The sequence below is a fragment of the Hibiscus syriacus genome, unplaced genomic scaffold (genome assembly GCF_006381635.1).
Source record: "Hibiscus syriacus cultivar Baekdansim isolate YM2019G1 unplaced genomic scaffold, ASM638163v2 tig00112498_pilon, whole genome shotgun sequence".
In the NCBI taxonomy this organism is placed as follows: domain Eukaryota; kingdom Viridiplantae; phylum Streptophyta; class Magnoliopsida; order Malvales; family Malvaceae; genus Hibiscus; species Hibiscus syriacus.
The window spans coordinates 2028287-2051627 of NW_024063347.1; the positions used below are offsets into that span (position 1 = coordinate 2028287).

At 36.1% G+C, this 23341-nt stretch overlaps 2 protein-coding genes across 3 annotated transcripts; both read left to right on the forward strand.

Annotated features, from left to right (window-relative positions):
- Positions 1–1255: 1255 nt before the first annotated feature.
- LOC120180572 (WRKY DNA-binding transcription factor 70-like) lies at positions 1256–2378 on the forward strand. 2 transcript variants are annotated; one of them, XM_039185887.1, is made up of 3 exons: positions 1256–1560; positions 1641–1742; positions 1824–2377. In XM_039185887.1, the coding sequence occupies exons 1-3, from the start codon at positions 1271–1273 to the stop codon at positions 2290–2292; spliced, it is 861 nt and encodes a 286-aa protein (XP_039041818.1). In that variant the 5' UTR covers positions 1256–1270; the 3' UTR covers positions 2293–2377. The 2 variants fall into 2 exon arrangements, with proteins under 2 accessions (XP_039041818.1, XP_039041817.1); XM_039185886.1 differs by having other exon boundaries at positions 1641–2378.
- A 3024-nt stretch (positions 2379–5402) lies between these two features.
- Positions 5403–22501, forward strand: LOC120180566 (N-terminal kinase-like protein). Its single transcript, XM_039185880.1, has 21 exons — positions 5403–5634; positions 5727–5825; positions 6082–6233; positions 6453–6525; positions 6762–6884; positions 7338–7446; positions 7973–8052; positions 8174–8255; positions 9317–9456; positions 9550–9660; positions 9802–9918; positions 10037–10126; positions 11970–12023; positions 12666–12740; positions 12918–12993; positions 13118–13217; positions 13311–13380; positions 21046–21119; positions 21357–21466; positions 21612–21866; positions 22022–22501. The coding sequence occupies exons 1-21, from the start codon at positions 5509–5511 to the stop codon at positions 22303–22305; spliced, it is 2400 nt and encodes a 799-aa protein (XP_039041811.1). The 5' UTR covers positions 5403–5508; the 3' UTR covers positions 22306–22501.
- Positions 22502–23341: the final 840 nt, after the last annotated feature.

Below are 23341 nucleotides of genomic sequence, written 5' to 3' on the forward strand. Positions count from 1 at the left end.
TAAAAACTTATTTTATTGTATGGTTATATTGTAAAAGACCAAACAAATTTAAACAAATAATGCATTATTAACAATGTTTTTAGTTATTTTTAAAAACTAAATAATACATTATTATATACAATTGAAAATTGAATAGATTTTTTTTTTAAATTTAGGTTTTCATTGATAATTTTTAGAGGAAACGAGCAACCGGTTAATAACTCTTAATTGCTATCTTTATTTTTTTTAAGTTGTGGGTTCAATACTTATTAAGAATAAAATTATGATTTTTATTATTATTTTTTATTAAGAGCAATTTAAGTTTTCCTAGGTTGTAGGTTAAAACCTTTACTCTCATGGTAAATCTTTAAAAAATAAATTAAACTCTCATTCATTTTTATTAATGATCTTTATTTTATTATTTTTCTTTATATGAAGTTCATTTAAAAATTATGAAATCTAAAAAAAATTAGCCAAAGTTCTTAATATTGTTCCCCCCCTTTTCATGTGTCCTTGATCATTACTTGCAGTCTTTACTGTACCATTACAAATTAATTTGGTGTATGTAGCTTTTGCTTTTTTGATATGTTGATTAGTATTACTAACGTATTGTGTAATTGTTTTAATTCAAACAAGATGGATGCGTTCGATATAAAATGTTTATATCATTATTTTATCTAAAATAATTAAATGTGCTAATAATTTAAACTAATTAATAATATTATAAAAACAAATATATCAAATTATATTAGAATCTCAATTTTAACATAGTGGGACATAACCAAAATTTGACCTATCCCTTTCTAACTTCAAAAGAAAATAGAAGAAATGATGCCTAGTTCTAGAAACAAAGGAAAACTCATGGAAGGTGGCTCAGTAGTCCATTGACTTCCACCCAAATCAATTCAGCTGTGTATGATTTGAGTTTGTGTGACCTTAATTTGTTTTTAAATTTATCAATTTCTCTTTCTTTTTTTCCTTTGATTAATGTTATCCACACTGTCTAATGCAGGCCAAATTATGTTAAAGACCAAATGATATCGTTGTATCCAAGTTCTAATCTAGGATGTACAAACGTCAGCTTGCTTTTGTCATCATTAATGAGAAAGACACGTTTAGAATTTTCCATCTTACCTTTCCCACTTCACTCCCCTTTCCTTACAATTTCCTTTACTTTGCTTCTCCCCTTCCTCTTCTCTATCTTTTCCTGTCTTTAAAATATTATCTCTGCTTCTTCTTCTTCTTTATATATGTATCTACAAGTGTAAGCAAAGCAGAACGGGCGACAATTATGGGAAGTGTGTCGCGCAATAAGAAAAGGGTAATAGAAGAACTTGTTACTGGTAAAGGCTGTGCTACCCAGCTTCAGATTCTTTTCCACAATTCCTCTGAAAAGAGTGGGCGTCTCTCGGCTCAGGAGCTCGTGCACAAGATCTTCACATCTTTCGATCACGCGATCCCGTTGCTGTCTAGTGATGAATCTGTCGAGGTTTCTCAGAATCAAGCAACTTCCTACTATGATTCCCCTTGTTGTAAGAAGAGACCTGTCTCCAAGGAAAAGAGAGGCTGTTATAAGCGAAGGTATTAAAAAAACATGTTAAATATTGGATGTTCATACGTAGATTGTACGAAATGTTTAATGGGGTGTGTTTTGGTTGCAGGAAAGCTGAACAGACATGGACAGTAGCTTCTGCAACTGTTGAAGACGGTCATGCGTGGAGGAAATATGGACAAAAGCAGATTTTGAATTCTGAACACCCAAGGTATTCATTTTTTGCAATTCCTTCCAAAAATGATTCCTGTAAAAGGAAGCTATTTAAGCGGTCCAAATTATCATGGAACAGGGGTTACTTTAGGTGCACTCGTAAATACGATCAAGGTTGCCGGGCCACTAAACAAGTCCAAAGAATGGACGATGATTCCCAAATGTATCAGATCACTTACATCGGAACCCATACATGCAGACCAGACTCATTCAAGGCTCCCCAAATCATCAGTGATTCGGAATCCTGGCAATCTTTCAAGATGGTCACTTTTGTCAATTCCGATATCCCATCGAACACTACAACCATGAAGCAGGAAGCCAAGGAAGAGACGACGGTGACAACGCCGACGACGCCGACAACAAGCGGTCTTACGGACTTGGGTTCTGTTATCATGTGGAAGGATATAATCGGAGCCAATTATGATGATGTGGTGTCTAACGTGTATTCAAGCACTGAAATCACTTCCCAGAACTTAGAATTGGACCTTGTAATGAAGCCTGTTGAGTTTGAAGACGATTTTCAGTTTGATGAAAGTGAGTTGCTCTAGTCTATGTCTAGCTGCTTGTAAAGCTTAATATTAACTTTAGCTGCAACAGTTGTAATAGGCAATGTGGAACAATAAGAACCACTGAGGTTTTATCTAGGTGTGGAAATGTATTTTCCTTTGGAGTAATAATAACCATCGTAATCATCAATAATTTATGCCAAGCAATTGCATGGTATATTTCCAGGAAAGATGGCAGAAACTTGACTTGACTCATGTTTGTGTGCATTATATGTACACACAATTATATATCTACTGCATGGGTCCCCTCTCCCCTGACAAATATGAACTTTCAAACTTATTGTGGAAAATAGCAGAAGTTTATTTGGCATAATTATAAAAATATCTTTAACATTTTATCAAATAGTGAATTTAGCTCCTTTTTTAAGAATATTTTGATCCTTAATATATCATTTTGAGCAAAATGATCATTGATTAGACGAAAACTATCAATTGATTAATTGTCAATGCTCTTTGCTGACGTAGTAAGATATATATCCAAAGTAATGACGTGATATATAACACGTGTACATGAGTTATGATGTAACATGTGTCAATTATACAAAGTGATGATATGACACATGTTAGGTGTACATGAGAGATAACATGACACACGACATGTATCTAAAGTGATAATACGGCACATGCCACGTCTACATGAGTGATGACATGACATGTACTATATGTCTAAAGTGATGATGTGGCACATTCTACATGTTTAAAGTGATGATGTAGCATGCACATAGGTCTTGCCACGTCAGGGAAGAGTGTTGACTGATAATCAATTAATGATTAAGATTCAATCAAGGGTCCGTTTATCCTAAAATAAAATGTTAAATTCCAACGTGCTCTAAAAAATAAGTGTTTAAAGTGTTTATGTAATCAAATAATAGAAATATTCTTTTTTACATTATTGCTTTATAATTTAAGGTCTTCATATGCAATTAACTTTTTGAGTGGTGAGAATGTAGAGTGCTGAAATTAGAACAGGACTGCAGAATTTTGGAGCCCAAATGTGGACAAAAGGTAGCCTAGAGAATGGGGCAGTGAAGTAAGAAAAAGAAAAGTATGTAAAGGGGACAAAAGTACAACAGTGGAAGGTTATGGAAGTGACAAATCCAAAGATGATGAATCTTTCTATCAATGCAATGCACTGAAAGGTGTTATTTTCCAAATAGGCATCTAACGTGTGCCATATACATCACACTCTCGATGCTGAGCAGAAGGGACAGACGAAGACAATGTTGTTTACATTGCTGAGAATTGCTTGTAAGAATCTCAGCTACTTCCTTTGAAAATTTCATGGTTGAATTGAATGCACGAAAGACTTGTGTTGTTTATGGTTAAGGCTGTGAATATATTCTGAAGCATTCAACTATTGTTGTAAATTAGCCCTGGGGTGGCTGTGCTTTTTGAACAAGTAATTTAAACAACTGAATTTGTACTTGGATTGTGCTTTCATTTAAGGTTTTATTAGGATTTTTTTTCTTCTGGTTTTTAAGGATAAATTTTATTTTAATTACAACTTTCTTACAATTTTTTTTGACAAATTCTTTCTTACAGTTAAAAGTATTAGGAAACAAGGAACCTAGTAGTCTTAGGATTTTGGTTTATGTCCTGTTGATTGGAGACCCAACCGAAGCATGCCAAGTCAGGGGCAACCATGCAGACGTGGCTAATGCTTCAAACACCAGCACCAAATACAATTCATTCTTGAGAAGAAAATTGAAGTACTGCAGGAGCTACTTGGGTAGAAGAAATCAAGCCTTTATACTCGAAAGTAGAAGAAATCAGATCTATTAAACCTCAATCAAGCCTTTATACGGTCTAAATAACAGATGGATCACTCTCAAAAGTAGCAGAAATCAGATCTACTAAATTGAAACAGACCATTCTTCTCTCATCTGTTCTTTATGCTCAAAATTAAATTGCAATCTATTTTTATTAAAAAAAATGTTCACTCGTTGAGATGTGTGGTGACCCTACTTGCTCAAAGTGAATTCTCCTCTACATGGATAAGTTCACTCGTCGTAAGTCTAATTCTCTGTCTTCTTTTGATAGGTAAATTGATCTCGTGCCTGATTTGATAGGTTTGCCAAAATAGTAATCACATGCAAATACAATCAATGTCAAGCAGATTACACCTTATTTGTAAAACTTTCATTAAAAGGTAAAATAACTATTATTACTGTCTATGTTGATGGTTATAACAGAAGATAAATCAGAAGAAATCATTTTATTATTTATGAGTTAAAAATCAAAGACAACAAGGTCTCAGATTACACGATCTAATGTAAGAATTATAATATTTTAAAGAAAATATATATTAAATTTGCTACTTGAGATGGACATAATTGGGTATAAACTAGCATAAAAACTTGTGAATTCTAACCTAAGACTGAAGAAAAATGAAGAGGAATACATATTCACAAACGACAATATAAGAGACTAATAGGTAAATTGATATATCCATCATACATAAGATCATATATTACATTCTCGATATATCTTATCAATCAATATATGAATGAATTATGTGAAGAATATATAGAGATTGTTAATTGATTCTTTAGATACTTAAAGATAACACCAATTCATGATTTATTTTTTTAAAAAGATTTAAAAAAAACTATAAGATAGATGTATACATTACGGCAAGTTTGGAGAACTAATTAAAAGAAGATCAACAAAGTGAGTATTATTCCTTCGTTTGGGGAAATCTTATTATATAAAAAAGCAAAAAATAATTTGTGGTTTCAAAGAGTAACATAGAAGATAAATCTCGAGCATTTATTTTAAAAGTTTTAATTTCATTTTGATTATTCGTCGTTAATAGATTAATAATGATGTTAGTGTGTCATCATAAGATAATATCACATTATCATTGAAAAAATAAAAAATAATCATGTTAATAATTCTGTTTATTTTTTAAATTCAAATGATTTAAACAAAATTAAAACGTAACTATAAATATAATTTAATAATAATAATTATTATTATGTGATCGAAACAGAATCACGAAAATAGGTGAATCATAATACACATAGTTTGCCCTATTAATATTGAATAATATATAATAAGTTTTTACTTTTAAAAACAACAACAATAATAATAATAAAAAGAAATTTTGGCAGATCAAATCGAATCGGAAGTTGGAACCCCCTCCTGCTTCTGCTCCTCCTTGTTCTGTATCTCTTCACAGATCATCGAAGAAACAAGATGTTGAAATTCTTGAAAGGAGTGGTAGCCGGATCTGGAACCGGGCTCAAGGATCTACCTTACAACATTGGAGATCCTTACCCTTCCGCTTGGGGCTCTTGGTCTCACTTTCGTGGCACCTCCAAGGTACATCTTTCCCGCAGTTTTAACCTTTCTAATCTCTTCCTCAAACACTCGTAAACCTTCAATTCTATCTCTTTTCTTCTTTAATGTTTCAGGATGATGGATCAGCGGTCTCTATCTTTTCTCTTACCGGAACTAATCCTCAGGACGGCCATTTAGCTGCTGGTCGAAATGGTGTCAAGCGTCTTCGAACTGTAACCAATTCACCTTATTCCTTCCTTTTAAATCCCGATTTTCTTTCTACGTGTTGTTGCAGCTTTTGCTAGAATTACCCAATGTCTAAAATTGGATTATTATAATATTATTGATTCCTATAATGTTTCATGAACACCTCAATTCCCGTTTTCCTGATCCGGAAAGATTAGACTTTAACTTGTTATTGGTCTTAGTTTTGTTTGTATAGTTCTTGGTTTCTGGACCTTGGTATGAGATTTCAGCTTCTTTTCACAGGTGAGGCATCCAAATATATTGTCATTTCTTCATAGTACTGAGGTTGAATCTTTTGATGCTCCTAGTCCAAAAGTTACAATCTATATTGTCACGGAGCTTGTTATGCCATTGTCAGAGAAGATCAAGGAACTCGGTTTAGAAGGTACACAAAGGTATAGCCCCTTAACTTTGTTAAATCCCCTGCTTGTATTTACTATTTTGCTAGTTCTTATTCCTAGAAAGGATGTACATTTTAGTTTCTGAGACTTGAATTAAAATATGCTCTTATTTGAAAGTTTATTTTCCCCATTTGATGCCATCATACGTAGAAACTTGCCAACATTATTTGTTGTTTAAAGAATAATTTTAGATTTGATTTCTTTTGCTGGTAGGGATGAGTATTATGCTTGGGGGCTGCACCAAGTTGCTAAAGCTGTTAGCTTTTTAAATAACGATTGCAAACTTGTGAGTATTTCAAGCTTTTGCAATTCAGATCATTGTCCATTGAACTTCTAAACACTTTTAGACACGCCGACACATGTTCTTTTTTTGTACTTGAGATTAGCAGTTCATATCTTAGGGAAATTGCACTGCTTTAAATAGAATATATTGTCATTGAATACAATATTGTGATTTCTTTTGTTTTAAACCACTCTTATGCCTTTCAAGATCATTCTTTTCACTAGCTTTGGATGGTACAGGTTCATGGCAATGTTTGTATGTCAAGTGTTGTTGTAACACAGACATTGGACTGGAAGTTACATGCTTTTGATGTTCTATCAGAATTTGACTGGGCAAATGCAACTGCTACGGGGCCAATGCTGGTAATGGGTGTGTTTGGCTGTGAGGAAAATGTTTTGAGCTATTTTTGAATCTCAATATGACATGTATACTACTAAATTTTCAAATTCAAGTAGGTACTTATGGAGATGTCTAAGTATCTTATTAGAGAACAAAGTTTTTTCTGAGCGAGTCCTTAGAGATTACATATTAAATTTAGTATAATTGCAATCTATGTAATTTTTTCTGCATATGATTTACATAGATGAAATACTTTATTCAATTTTTATATTCTTTCTTTATTATGCTGATATTATAAATATTCTTTTTTCCATCTTATGCTATGAAATCCATTATGCAAACCACTCTCTCACTCTCTCTCTCTCTCTCATACACACACACACACATATCTTTATGGGACTCTCAAGGTCAACATTTCATTATTTGTTGTCAAGACTTCCTGTGGATAATTCAATTTAATCCTCTGTTTTTGTCAGCAATATGAATGGCTTGTTGGATTACAATACAAGCCAATGGAGCTGGCAAAGTCTGACTGGGCCACAATAAGAAAATCACCACCATGGGCTATTGATTCTTGGGGTTTGGGTAAGTTCATATTGTTTCTTTTGATTCTGGTGTAAGAAATTAGATGTGTTGATGATTAAACACTTAATTTGTGTGATTTTTTTAGCATCCAGTAAATTTCGTATCGATCTCTTAGGTGTATTTACATCATGAAATTCCTTTTGGATAAGAGGACGTTTCCTTGCATGGGTTGGGAGTTGTTACTGGCAATTTTTCATTTCTGTTAGACACTAGTGTACTGCTGACTGAGAGTGATGCAGGAGCAGAGACTGCTTAGCTTCTGATGTTCATTTGGCTATGCGGCTAGTCAGCATTCATCTGCTTGAGTTTTATGAGTTTAGATTTATTTAAAAAATTTAACAATTCTTCTCAACTTTCTTTTATGCGCACTGTTTATCACATTGATATCAGAAAATGTATGGACATATGCATGTATCTAAAGTGGACTAGTGAAAAAGAAGATAATAATAATTACATATCTGTAATTTGGTTCATTTTGTGTTATTTATTGGTTTTTTCTGCTATCTGATCTTCTGTAATTTGATAGGATGTCTTATTTATGAGATTTTCTCTGGCATGAAGTTGGGGAAAACTGAGGAGCTGCGCAACACTGCTTCTATTCCAAAGGTTTGTGATTATTATTATTGGTGGTCACATTCCTCAGTTCGCTTGTGTTTATATGTGCTTCCATTTTGATCCCTGGCAAGGTTCATTTTTGTATTTATCTGCCTATTTTCTTGTTTCACAGTCTTTGCTTCCAGATTACCAGCGGCTATTGAGCTCCATGCCTTCTCGCAGATTGAATACATCAAAGCTTATAGAAAATAGTGGTAAGTGCCCTTTACCAAGTCTCTAGTAGTTTTTCCAGCAGTCTGATTTATAAGCATGAGATCTTATGTTCAACTCTTGGACGAACTATACCTAATTTTTGACATCTTTGGAGGGGCATGGAGTGTTCTTTATTCCTGCAACAGAGGTTATGATATTTTTTTATAGGTTCCTTTATTATCCTTACTTTTTTTTTTGATAGGAATAGGATGCCTCATTAAAAACCTCCCTCTAAGTAGTCCACTGCCCTAAGGCAAGAACCCTCTAGTGGAAGGAGGAAAAGAGTACATCATTTTATTAATGATAAAACAATTACATAAAATTTAAAAAGACTCCTATAAAAATACATAAGACTTGAAACACTCCAGCATGACCACCCCTCAAAGACATACAAACCAACTAAAAGCATTACAATCAGCCAATTCCCTCCTTAGCTAGCTTGTCCGCCTCACAATTACAGCACCTAGGAATCCACCTGATAATGATCTGATTTAACGAAACAGCAGACGCAATCTCCCTCACAAAATTTGACAGGTAAATAGGGACTGAACTTTGATCTTTAATCCATTCCACTGCTGTCTTTGAATCACTTTCAATAATGAGCCTACCCTTCGAAGCCCATACAAAATAGGGAGGAAAAAAAGAGAGACAAATGAGGATCTGAATTTTGAATTGTGGGAAGTTTTCGTAAATAAGGTGATGCAGCCGGCAGGAGTTGAGTATGGGTGATAGTTTTGAGATGATGAAGAGAGATGGTACTCATTTTGAAAGTGAAGTTACGTTGAAAGCTTTATGCTAGGAAACACCAATCTCTCAGTTCCTCAGTATTGTAATAAATTTTCTTTTATCATAAGTTTCAACCAATAAATCTGTTTCATATGGCGCTTTTTAGTTCTTCTGAATTCTGCTTTGAGAAATCTTTTCTGTTTCATTTTCATTTTTTTTGTGTATAAGATCTTTTTGCATATGTTTCCTTCAATAGTTTATGTGTTTTGAAATTCCTTCTTCTCTGTCAGGTTCTTCTTTGTGCTAATACTACATTCTTAAATGTTTTTATTGCCAGAATATTTCCAAAATAAGTTGGTGGACACAATACATTTCATGGAAATTCTTAGTTTAAAAGACAGTGTTGAGAAAGATACTTTCTTTCGTAAGCTTCCTAATTTAGCCGAGCAGCTTCCTCGACAAATTGTGTTGAAGAAGGTGCAATCTTTAGAATTCAACTGTGATAAGTTCGCTAAGATAATCATCCATGGTTTCAACTGCCAATTTATGATTTCATAATTTGCTTTGCAGTTACTTCCTTTGTTAGCCTCTTCCCTTGAATTCGGTTCAGCTGCTGCCTCTGCTTTGACTGCATTGTTGAAAATGGGTTCTTGGCTTCAACCTGAAGAATTTAGTCTGAAGGTCATTCTATTCATTATTCCAGTTTACTTTATTCATATGATTATATGTTTGATTTAAATATATAAACCAGACTGTTTAAACATGTTACTTGTGCTCTATTGCTTTTGGCTGAGTGGATGACATCTTCGTTTTTCCCTGCAGGTACTGCCTACAATTGTGAAACTTTTTGCATCTAATGACCGAGCCGTTCGAGTTGCTCTCCTACAGCATATTGATCAATATGGGGAATCTTTATCAGCCCAAGTTGTTGATGAGCAAGTATGCAATCCACTGCAAAGTGATTCTTACGTTTCTCCCTTATTCAAGAAAATTTGGTTTATTCATCCTCCTGATAATATTGCTAATATTTAACTGTTGATTTAAAATTTTGAACTAGGTCTATCCCCATGTTGCTACTGGATTTGCAGACACCTCTGCGTTTATCCGAGAATTGACTCTTAAGTCTATGCTTATATTGGCTCCTAAGGTATACTCATTTATTGCTGTTAGCATCCATGTTTGTAGGACCTGTGTCAATCTCGTTTTGGACAAGTCAAACTAGACGATGTTTGTAGATATCCACATATAAGGATGAGTTGAAAAAGAATTTAACATAATTGTCTTGGCACCCCTAAGTTCAACACTTGAACCAAGAGCTGGCAAAATAGGGTAGCATGACTCCAGTTTTGGTGATGAAGAAAATTAAGATTGTTTTAATAGGAGATAACCTTGGTCTAAAATATTAGAAGAGATGTGTCAGTCTTTCTATGTTCTGGTGGCATTGATTTCTTTCTCTCGTCGGAGTGGGCGATGAAGGGAAGGTTAATAATAGAGAGTGAATGTAAATCAGCAGTGGATTGGATTTTGCTGCCGACTACATCTCCTCATTTTTTTGGTTCGATGATTGAGAAAATTGTTTCCCTAGTCTCGGAAAGGGAGATTATTGTTAGACACATACCAAGGAGCTGCAATTGTGAGGCTGATACTCTGGCTAAACAGGGGATTGGATGATTAATCTTCTTGTTGGGTTAATGTTGGAAGGTTGATTGTGGAAAGTGACTGTAAGTCGGCTGTGGAATGGGTCCATACCCCAGCTTTGGCCCCTGTTTTTATCCTCCCATTAGTTAAAGAGATTTCATCTTTTATCTCGGACAGGGTGCACTCAATTAGATTGATTCCAAGGGTGTGTAATGGGGAGGCTGATAGTTTAGCAAAGATGGGAATTGGTTGATGTTTAGTCGTTTCCAGTGCGTTGTATCGTTTGCGTTTTAGGTTTTTGGTTGTCTGTTGAGTAGCTTAGTCTGTTTCGTTTTTTCAGTATGGTGTTTATGTTAAATCTTATGTAATTTCGGAGGAGTAATAAAGTTTCTAAGGCACTCTTTTCCCTCCTCCTTTAATCAAGAAGGAGGTTTTTAAGGAGGCCTGTCATTCTTATCAAAAAAAAAAGTGTGGTCAGGTCGTTTTGGTGTTTTTGATTTTCTGTTCTGTAATATTTAAGGTTCTGTTAAGGATGTTTTCTGGTTGTATCTTATGTACTTTGCCTATGCTTAATAAAATCCTAAGGCACTCTTTTCCTCCTTCCGCTGATTAAGGAGCTTTCCTAAAAGCTCCATTAATCAAGAAGGGGTTTTTTAATGAGGCCTGAAATTCTTATAAAAAAAAAAGTTTCACCATCCAGCTAAGCATTGAAAGCAGGGAAATCTCTTCTGGCCCATTGTGTGTTCTAATGTTTTTGTTATAGTTAGTCATATCTCTTTCAAGAGTCTATTGTGTTTTTAGTTATGTTGTTGACTTATTCAAGTTACTTTTCAACTCTTACTAGCTTGCAATGTCATTCGCGTAAACGTACAAGGAACTAGCAAAGTTTATAAACGTTTGACTACTTGACTTTATAGATAATCAAAAGATAGTTGGAACTAGGAGACAAAGTGAAGATGTTTTTCTATAACTAATTGTGATCTGTTGAGATGAGTGCCAAGAGATAAATTAAGAAATAAATGCCCTGTTATATGCCAATGGTCTTAAGTTTAACCATTTTGGGATGTGAATAATGTAGGATAACAATGTGTAAGGTCTTTTCATGTGCGAATTTCAGTTGCTTATCTATGTTCTGTCAAGTAGAATGGAGAAAGGAGTTACGAAAAAAATGAAAAAACCCAAAAGGTTGAGTTCTATATGAGCTTGTGATTTTAATCCTATATCATCTCTATAGTCTTGCAATATTGTTTCATTGTCTATTTTGTAGATGCGTCGTGGTGTTTTTATTATTTTTATGTTAAAATGCAATTGAATCTTTTCTAAGTTTTGCTTTGTCTTATTCTCCATTGCAGCTTTCGCAACGTACTTTGTCAGGCTCATTATTGAAGTATCTTTCCAAGTTACAGGTACACATCATTTGGTATTGTATTGTAGTATTCTATTTTTTTTCTTTTGGGGGTCAGTTTACATATATATGGCTTTACTCAGTCACCATCATTTGCAAGGGAATAATAGAAAGCAACCAAAAGTTTCTAAACCTATAACCTTATGCCTGCATAACCAGTTTATAATAACATTATTATATTTATGTCAAGTCAACCTGCAAATTTATAAAGAATTATAAACTGTTAATTTATCACACTTCTAAATAAAAATTATATTACAATTATTGTGAAAATTTTAATTTTATGTATTTAAAATATCATATTTAGATAAAATTTTCCTGTGTTTTTGAAAGTTTAACAATAAATTTTTTTATATATAACATTTATATAGATCACTTTCCAAATATTAAAGAAAAGGATAAGGCTTGGGTCCAACACCTAACACCCAACAGTAAAGCATTTTATCTAACTGGATAAAAAGGTTTATTAGTTTCAACTTAAAAGAATAGTGGTGGAATTGTGTCTAATTTCCCATATGAAAATCACCAAGGTGTCTCCATATATATTACTATTATGAGAATGTTAAGATTCTCATTTAATTTGTTGGAGGATTCTCTTACAGTCTAAAACCATGTTCTTTATACATTTGGCATGTTTGTGCAGGTTGATGAAGAGCCTGCAATTAGGACAAATACCACCATATTACTGGGAAACATTGCAAGCTACCTAAACGAAGGGGTTAGTTGATTCTAGGCCGATCCTTGTTTAATATTTTGAGTTAGCTAACATTATCAGCTGAGATAGTAGTGTTTAGTGGCGATCCTCTTTCTTTTAGTGTCAACTTTTATGCTTCTTGTTAAGTTTAATTAATTGTCTGCTGTTGAAAATTTGTCACATCTTTCCCTAATATTGTAGACAAGGAAGAGAGTTTTGATCAATGCATTTACGGTCCGTGCATTGCGTGATACATTCTCTCCTGCCCGAGGAGCAGGTATTCTTGTTTATGGCTAGTTTCTGATACTCTTGGTTTTTAAAATGCTTTCTTTGATTTTCAAAGCATATATGTTCTTGGGTTTTTGGTGTCATCAAACTAACATGAAATTATATTGTGGCAGGAGTTATGGCCTTATGTGCCACCAGTTCTTATTATGACATGACTGAGATTGCTACTCGGATTCTTCCAAATATTGTTGTACTCATTATTGATCCTGACAGGTTATGTTATTCTTGATTGGTTTGTTTATTATCAACTTTTTATTGTCATCCATCAGTATACATGAAGAATGCGCTCTCTTGTCTATTTAACAGTGATGTAAGGTCAAAGGCATTTCAAGCAGTTGATCAATTTTTACACATAGTGAAGCAGTATAACGAGAAGGTGAGCTTTAAGATGCCTTCTTCATTTCTCCCATTTCATTTTGTTGAATTTAAGCAAATGCGAAGTTGAATGTAATTTCGGTGTTATCAAGCACAGAATGGATAATACTTCTTGCATTTAACTATAACTTTTGCCTGTTTCCTTGTTCAGCATTCTAATGCATTCGGTACAAATTTTCCATCCTTAATAAGAACCAGGCTAAAACTTAATAAGAACGATTGTATCTCTTGGTTCTGCAAGGATTTCTGGTTCCGTCCATTTGCTTTTAACCAGTGTATGGCTATGCTTGATAGGCACTATTTTATTAGAGATTTCAGGCATGCAGGGAACATATAACTAATTGTGTCTTCTTTTTATTCAAAATATGTCTTGCTCCTTTTAGGCGTTTATCTGTCATCTTTATTGTTCTTTATCTTAGGTTTTAGTGTGGATGTTTTGGTTCAGCCAATAGTGAAGGCATATAAAACCTTGTTGTATTATGATCGTTATTTTTTTTGATAGGAATAGAAGGCCTCAATAAAACCCCCTTTGTGATTAACGGAACTTAAAAATAGCTCCTTAATCCACACAAGGAGGAAAAGAGTGTCCTAGGATTTCATTAAACTCAAATATAACAAAGTAATACAAACTAATCTCCCTCAAGAGATACAAAACCAGAAAGAAACAGCCCTTAACAGAACATAATTCAACCAATACCAGCCTTAGCTAGGACATCCGCCTCTATATTGGCTGTCCTACTAACCCAACTAATAAAACCTTCATAAACACTAAGCTTTTGAATAATGTCTTTAACAATTTGAACATAAATAACAGGACAAGAGACCACATCCTTAACCCAGCCAACTGCCACCTTACTATCACTCTCAATAATCAATCTATCTTTAAACCTATGACAAATAGATTCATAAAAATCTAAACCCTTTAGGATAGCCTTCAATTCCATTAAAGTTGGGCCCCCCGGACCAGCAGGCTCTTTGAAGGAGCCAAGAATCGAACCAGACATGTCTTTCAAAATACCACCTAAACCACTCCTCTTCCAATCACTCGAAGTAGCCGCATCCACATTAAGTTTAATAAAACCTTTTGGAGGAGGGGACCAAGGAAACATGGTTGAAATCCGATTAGAATGGGACGAGTAGGAATCCACTAAGGAAGGGTCAGCAATAAGATCATCCTTGGAAATAGTAATATGAGTTTCCTTAGCTAGAAACCCATGAAGCAATCCTGCACCTTGCTAGAAAGAAAATCTCTGCTCGATCAAGCTTCCCTCCTTTAAACACTATAAAATACGTGGTCTTCCAAATTGTCCATAAAATAGCTCCAGGGATAAATGACCAGATAAGAGAGTTGGTCTTCAAGTCATTCCAAGCCAATAGGAATCTTTTAGCATCTGCATGAAAAACAGACTGGAAATTCCAATAGCCCAAGAATTTCATCCAAATTGGCCAAACAACCGAACAGGAAAAAAATAAATGCGATGAAGACTCTTCTTCTAGATTACAAAAAGAGCACAAAGTATCATTTATGCCCTGAACACCTCTCTTAACCAGAGCTGTCTTCACTGCCAACTTCTTTAAGATAACTTGCCAAAGAAAAGTCTCTACTCTTGGAGGCAACAGACCCCTCCAAACATTAGACCTCCGAATCGGGGGAACCCGAATAAGATAGATTGACACATGATTTCACAGTGAAAACCCCTTCTCCAGTCCCCTTCCAAAACAGTCCATCAGCGGCATCAGCAGAAATAGAAAAATCAGAGATAACAGCCATCAAATTCGCCCATTGCTCAAATTCCCAGTCATTCAACTCTCTCCTCAGCTGAACGTTCTAAATCCAACCCCCCTGAACTGAACTCCCCAAACTGAAATAATCTTCCTGCTTTATTCACTGCAATAGAAAATAGTCTAGGGAACAATACCATCAAAGGATGATCCATTGCCCAATTGTCTTGCCAAAACCGAATGTTCCTCCCATTGCCAATTTTATAGCTATATTTACCTCTGATACTACAGCCCAACGAATCAGCTTTATAATGATTACTCACCATATCTCTCCACATCCAAGAAAATTTTAGGACTTTACTGTCGAACTGCATCAAGGAAGGGTCCAATTTATATTTGATGCAGAGCATTTCCCTCCAAACCGCCTCCCTCTCAATAGCAAACCTCCAAGCCCACTTTCCAAAAGTGCCTATTCACCACATTTAAATTAGGAACCCCCAAGCCTCCTTCAATTTTTGGTTTACAAACGTCGGACCAGCTTACCCAATGGATCTTCTTTTTCCCATCTCCACCACCCCATAAAAAATTTGACATAATAGAATTTAGAGTCTTGTAAACTGAAGCTGGAACCTTGAACATTGACAAAAAGTATATAGGGAGTGAGCTTAGAACTGATTTAATTAGAACTAGCCTGCCTGCCAGTGACAGAGAGGAGCCTTTCCAGCCCGCTAACCTCTTATTAAAGCTTTGAACCATTGGATCCCATAGAATGTTGGAGTTCCTATGTGGACCTAGAGGGAGTCCCAAATATTCTGAGGGAAAAGAGCCCACTGAACACAATCATAGCTGCCCAATCCTTAATTTCCTTCCTTTAAGTTCACCCCAAATAATTTACACTTCTTTAAATTCAGCTGAAGACCAGAAATAATCTCAAACACCCGAAGCACCCTCTTTACATTCAAGATCTGTTTTTTCGACGCCCCACAGAACATAATAAGGTCGTCAGCAAATTGCAAATGAGTTAAATTAAAATTCCTCTCCTCTTTTCTTAATGACCAAACCCGAAAAAAGCCCTCCTGAAACAGCCTTCAGTATTAATAGATTCAAGAGTTCCCCAACTATATTGAACAACAATGGAGACAAGGAACAGCCCTGCCGAAGACCCCTCGCCATTGGAATTTCCTCGGTAGGGACCCCGTTCACCAAAACTGAAACAGTTGCTGATGTGATACATTTCGAAATCCAACCTATCCATCTAGAACCAAAGCCCATTTCCTTCATTATTCTAAACAAAATAGGCCAGTCAAGAGTATCATATGCTTCTTGAAATCAGCCTTAAAAAACACAACCTTTTTAAACCATCTTCCTCCAAAAGTCAATCCCTTCAGGCATAAGAGAACAGTCCAGGATTTGCCGACCGGGGATAAAAGCGAATTGACTTGGACTGATCAAATCTGAAATGCAACTCCTAAATCTTCTTGACAGACATTTAGAGAGTATCTTATACAATCCACCAACTAGGCTTATAGGTCTAAAATCGTCCAGACCACCAATGTTTGAAATCTTAGGAATAAGAGTGATGAGGCATTGAAATTTTTTTGGCATCACATTGGGTATCTGTTGGGAGATTGATTGTTGAGTGTGATTGCAAGTCGGTAGTGGAATGGATCCAATCACCGGCTTTGGCTCCTGTTTTCTACTCGCCTTTAGTTAATCAGATTTTGTCTCTTTCAAATGGTATGGTTCATTCAGTGAGGTGGATTTCAAGGGAAAGCAATGAGGAGGCTGATAGCTTAGCTAAGAAAGGGATAGGTTGACTGTAAGGCTCTATCACTGGATTTTCTGATCCAGCGAGGAGGTCTAGTTGAAAGTAGTTGTTAAGTTTTTATGTGTAATTTGGGTGTAGTGTTTAAATCTTATGTAAACTTTTATTATCAATAAAATTTTTAAGGCGCTCTTTTCCTCCTTCCGTTGATTAAGGAGCTTACCCCTAAGCTCCTTTAACCAAGAAGGGGGTTTTTAACGAGGCCTTCCAATCTTATCAAAAAAAAAAAGAGTGATGAATGTGTGATTTACTCCATGTTCCCATTCCTTCCCCAAGTAAAAATTATGAAAGAATTTCATAATATCTACCTTAAGGACCTACCAAAACCTCTTGAAAAATCCCAGATTAAAGCCATCAGGACCCAGAGCTTTGTTACTACCACAAGAGTTCACAACATCCCAAACTTCCTCCTCAGAAAACTCCTGCTCTAAGAACTGATTCTGCTCCAAATAAATTCTGGGAAAATCCAGATTCAAATCATCAATTTCTAACGTAGTTCGTTCATTATAGATCTTAAAAAAATACTCTTTAACTATGGCCTTAATTGCAGTTGGATTTTCAACTGTTCCCCTTTGAAATTTAAAGCAAGAGCATCCTTTTATTCCTAATCGTAGCACAAGTATGGAAGTATTTAGTATTGCGATCCCCATCTACAATCCAATTAGTTCTCGAGTACTGAAACCAGATCTGCTCCTGATTCTTGTGAAGCTTCCACAATTCTGCTCTAATACCTCACTGTCGACAACTCCTTGCTTCTGTTGAATATCATCCTCTATCAACGAAATTTTCTTCTCTAATTCAAAAATCAAAGCTCCTGGATACTTATCTCTGCTTCCAGACCACTTCTTAATTGCATGTTTGGTGTTCCTCATCAGACTAAAAACGCCTGCCTTCTTCTGACTATCCTTACCACTCTGAATAGAAGAAACAACCAGATCCTCAAAACCCTCCTCATCCATCAAATAATTGAATAATCTAAACGGTTTTCTACCCCAGTCCACTCCTTTATTCTCCAGAACTATAGCATTATGATCTGACAAAGATCTTGGTAGAAGAGACTGCAAAATGCCCGGAAACAACTCTAGAAAGCGACAATCAACCAAAAAACGGTCCAATCTTACAAAAGTGGGATTCTCTTGGTTATTACACCAAGTGAACCTACCCCCATTCATAGGGAGATCAATCAAACCCGTATGAAGAATGAACTCATTAAAGATCTCCATTGAACTCCCTTTGACCCCTTCCCATTTTTTCTTCTTGTAAATAGACATTGAAATCCCCCCACAACGGGATAATTCTGTCCACTAAGAAAACTGCTTAATTCTTCAAAAAAACCAGATTTCTCCTCCTCCACTGCTGGACCGTAAACATTGATGAAACCACACCTGGAATTATTACTCCGAAATTTACCGAAAGTAGCTATAAATCTCCTGGTAATAAACTGAATCTCCAGCTCAAAAACATTGTCATCCCAACAACACAACAGGCCCCCCGCTGATCCAACTGAAGGAGATTCCAAAATTCCTTTTAGCTTATTAATTCCACTTCTCCTAAAAAAAGACCTTCTAAATTTCTCAGTCTTAGTTTCTTGCAGCCAAAGAAAAGTAGGATTAAAGTTGGTGACTAAATTCTCAACAACCCTCTTTTTTTCGTTTTTTCCCCAAGCCCCTAACATTCCATGAACATATTTAACTTTGTCATCTTCATAAAAGGAAATAGGTGCAGACACAACCCTCAATCAACCAAACCTTTATTAACCCCATTCACGCCTTTCTCTAAAGCTATGATTTTTTCCAAAAAGGCTTCTTTCCCTTCCTTAAAAGACACACCCAAAAGCTTGCTAACCTCCCAAGTTTCTACCGCTTCTTTCAATAGAATCGAAAAAGCTGAGGAGGATGCTGTATCAATGCTCACCTGGTCAAGGGCTTCTCAATACAGGATCCTTTTAGTTCTTCTCATCCTTCTGATCAACAAACCAGAATTGGACTTTAAGCAATCATCTTCTGAAAAGTAACCTTCAATCTCCCTCTCTACGCTCCCACCCCCAGATCCATTGTCAAGATAAGGAAAAAGACTCCCATCAGCAATGTTCTCTGCTGATAAATAGAGCTGATTTTTAGTACTGGAATCAACATCTAGCTCCCTCTGCTTAACTATGGTACCCCCTGTTTCAGACGAGATGTTCAACAAATCCCCATACCAATATCTTCTTTCCCTCGACCTGTTGTATACCCTTTTGCAACTGCTCAGACTTCTAGTTTCCAGCACATTACTCTCTGTTGTGAACTTTCTTCTAGAGCAATGTAACTGCCTCCCCCCTTGAGTTTTAGTTGAAACCAGTTCCATCGGTCTTAAATTTTCTTCTTCGGGCTCTATTTCTGCACTAAATGACTTCTCTACAATTGGGCTCGTCTCCAATACATTGGACACTCCCCTGTTTTTCCTGATAAATGAAGGTTTTCAACCAATTCCCAAATTATAATTGTAAATGCTGGCCCAGAAATGAAACCCGAAAAGTATTTTGACCCAGACTGCCCAAAGTCTTCAGAATGGGCCTGAGATCCATCATCCGAATAATTTTGACTTCTAATCCCCAAACCTGCATACTCACCAACTTTAAAATTCCCAACAGTCTGACTTTCTGACAGACCACATTAATATCTTTCCTATCTAAGGAAAGTCTTGCTAGCTGTCTGTCCTCACTAGCTCCTCCAGAAACACGAAACACTCCCTTGTCAATCCAATTGTTCACTGACAGACGATTTTTCCCTGCTGCGCAAGTCTCACCTTCCCCATGAACTGACAACAATCTGTCTTCATCCTTCTCAGACATACTCTCTTCAAAAAATATCTCGCCGAAATCCTCCATCGGAAAATTACTGAAAAACGAACTAGAATACTCACTAGCTGATCCAATCTTGATACTACTTTGAATGATCTTCCATACGATCCAAGAGTAATCACCTCTGGAACATCAAAGGGACTTTCCACCTTCAATAAAATTTGCCATTGTGAGGTCTTCTCTTTTCCTTGTACTATGATGATATCTACCACACTGCCCCATACCAGCCAACTTCTCGAAGAAGGGTTCATTCCAGCATAACAAAGGAACCCCTTTTAATTCTGCCATGCAAAAGGCCATTGGTACCGGTTTCATTAGTAAAGGTTCCACTCGCTCAAACCACTGTTTTAAAACCTCTTCCTTTTTGCTCCATAACTCCAGCATCTCTCATGAGATTTAAGAACTATCACACAAGAATTCCAGACATAGCCTCATCTAGCAATTGAAAATCATAGCCTTCTTTTTAATGCATTCCGAATGAACTCAACTTGAAAAGAGTATTTGATAATCCCTGTTAACGACCTCTTCACCCAGTTGGCACTTTCTGATGGGATATGTATCTCAATATATTTTCTTGACATTCTCCTCTGGATATCTCAGACAATAGATCATTGTTCCCCTTCTATTCCCATTACAACAAGAGCATCCCTATAAGTTCTATCATCCCTTCTGCTTCTATTAATGTTCTCTTTCTCTTGATTTTGAAGATTCTGCATTAATCTGACCAGCAACCTTGTTTGAAGAAGAAAGCTCCACCCTTGACCTTGAACGTTCATCCTTAAATCTGGCAGGACTAACTGAGATCTTCCTTCCATCAATCACAATCCCGTTAAACTTATCAACAGCCCTCTTCAGATCTTCCTCCCTCTTAAAATGAACAAAAGCAAAAGTGGAAAATCTGTATTTCGGATTTCTAGTTTGGCTTGGAATAAAAACTCTCATAACAGGACCATGGACTAAGAATAATTCCCTAAGCGTACGATGGGAGACCCTTCGATAAACGCCGACCAACACTCATTAGGAACTGACTTTCCTTTCAAATTCTCTCTCTCTACGTTTTTCTCTCTCTCACTCATGTTTCTTTTTCAACTTCTCTCTCTCACTTATGTTCTCTGCTGTATTATGATCGTTATCTGTATCAAACTAAACTATTATTTCTTTATACAGGCATAATTTTTTTTATTTTAATATTTAACATCTGTTCTAAGAAATCTTCAATATCAGCTATGGTACACAATTTTCTTCTACTAATGTTTTTTGTCTATTGTTCTTTACAGGGTAATGTTGGAGATACTGCTGATGCTGGAAGTTTAGGGATTTCATCAATGCCAGGACATGCCGGTTTACTGGGGTAAGTTGTGAATAATTGTTGTAGTTGGTGATATCGCTTGTTGTCATTGTAGAAATGACCTTAAAACTTTCATATAACAACTTGTTTGCTTGTCAGGCACATTAATTTTAAGCAGATATCTTAGTTAATGATCTATAAAGGCAAATCCAGAAAAATTTATAGCCACTTGATGGATGATGTATCGCTTTGACAAGGTTGTAATTTTTTTTGTTGACTGCTAAGATTCTGACCATGCAGATGGGCCATGAGTTCCTTGACTCTTAAAGGCAAAGCTTCTGATCAAGCTCCAGTTGCTACTGCCAATTCCATCACACCAGCCACTATCACAACCTCTACATCCAACCCAGGTATTTCATGATATTATTGGAGCCTATTATTTTGGAAATAAGTTATACAATGCCTGCACTTTTGGTCTTTACTTTTTCCTGATTATATGTGGTTGTTTCATTTAATAATTCCATCTCTGATGTTGTTTTTCTATGACAATCTTAGTACTAGTAGTCACTCCAAGTACAGCACCTGTCCACCGTGTAAGTTCCAGTACAGATTTTGCAGATCAACCCATGCCTCCATCTCCTACTTCAACCGATGGATGGGGAGAAATTGAAAATGGCATTCATGAAGAACAGGACAGTGATAAAGATGGATGGGATGATATTGAACCCCTTGATGAGCCAAAGCCATCTCCAGCCTTGGCAAATATTCAGGCAGTTCAGAAGCGTCCTGTTTCACAGCCTAAACCACAAGGTAGTATTATTCTACATTCAGTCGTGTAATATAGGAAATAAATCTCCAGCCTTAATGTTTATGGTCCAAGATGGGAAATGTACTTGTTTAATGAGGTATTTTTGAAAATTTGTAGATTTACATTTTGGTTTGTCTGCTCTGTTTCTTTGCTTTAGCTTCTGCGAGTTTGAGACCGAAAAGTACAGTGAAGGTGGCTAAAGATGAAGATGATGACTTGTGGGGTTCGATAGCAGCTCCTCCTCCAAAATCTGCTTCAAAACCATTGAATGTAAAAGCAGGTGGAGCAGTTGATGATGATGATCCCTGGGCAGCTATTGCAGCTCCCCCTCCAACAACCAAGGCAAAGCCTTTATCAGCGGGAAGAGGCAGAGGAACTAAAGCAGCTGCTCCCAGATTGGGTGCACAGAGGATAAATCGGACATCCTCAACTAGGATGTAAAATCACAAATTGAGGAGAAAAATATCAGGTTTTGTATACTTTCTGTACCTGGTGACTGGTTTCACATTAAAATTTGATGAAAATCTGCGTTGCGTACTGTGGTATATTATTTGATATGTAATCATTCTTTTGCACAAAATGTAGACTGCTGCCTACTTTTTTCATTGTTACTATAAAGAATATTATCCCTTGAGAAGACTGGTGAGCAGTTTTGATCATGTAATTGTATTTTGTGTAGAGAACAGTATAAACTAACCTTAGATGTTGCACTCCTTGAAAGAATATATAATCAGAGTTTGATGTATTCATTTGAACATGAGGTGAAAAATTCATTTCACTTGAAAGCATGTAGTGTAGAAGCTGAGTTGTTTTCCTAGTCCAAACGAACATATCATCCAAAAAACAACATATAATAGGTTAGAGATGGTGTGATTGTGGACATTTATAATTGTTGCGGAAATCATAGTTCTCTTTTAGATGTATGACATTAAACTAGGATCCCGGCACCGATTCAATTATCCTATCGAGTAAGCATTATCTTCTGAAATAATTGTACCAAGTATATCATCAAACGGTGGATGTCTCGATAGGATTATTGAATTGTCTGGGAATATATATCCAACTGCTCCAACTGAACCTCTGGAGTCGGCTTTCTGCATAAACTCGCTGGTCTCCCCATTATAGATTTTTTTGTCGAGTAATTCAGGCGTAGGCCCTGCCCAAAAGTACTTATCCAATGTTACACGTGCACCAGAATGGTTCTCAAACTGATCCTCTGTGTATATGAATCCCTGGTATAATTTTCCAATTTTATGTCGGGATAAGCGCCCACCACCATTGTTTTGTTTCATTTGGCACTGGCTGTAAGAAGATGGTGTGGTATCATCGAAGTCGAACCAAAGCCACTACTGGCTTCTTAACGGTAGTGGATTGCAGGTGGATTGGCAGCCATGGCCGTGATACTGGTTTTCTGCCCTTTGGTCACCCTATTTCCACTAAGCTGCTGGCATGCTGGTGCTGGGGTGTCCGCTGCACA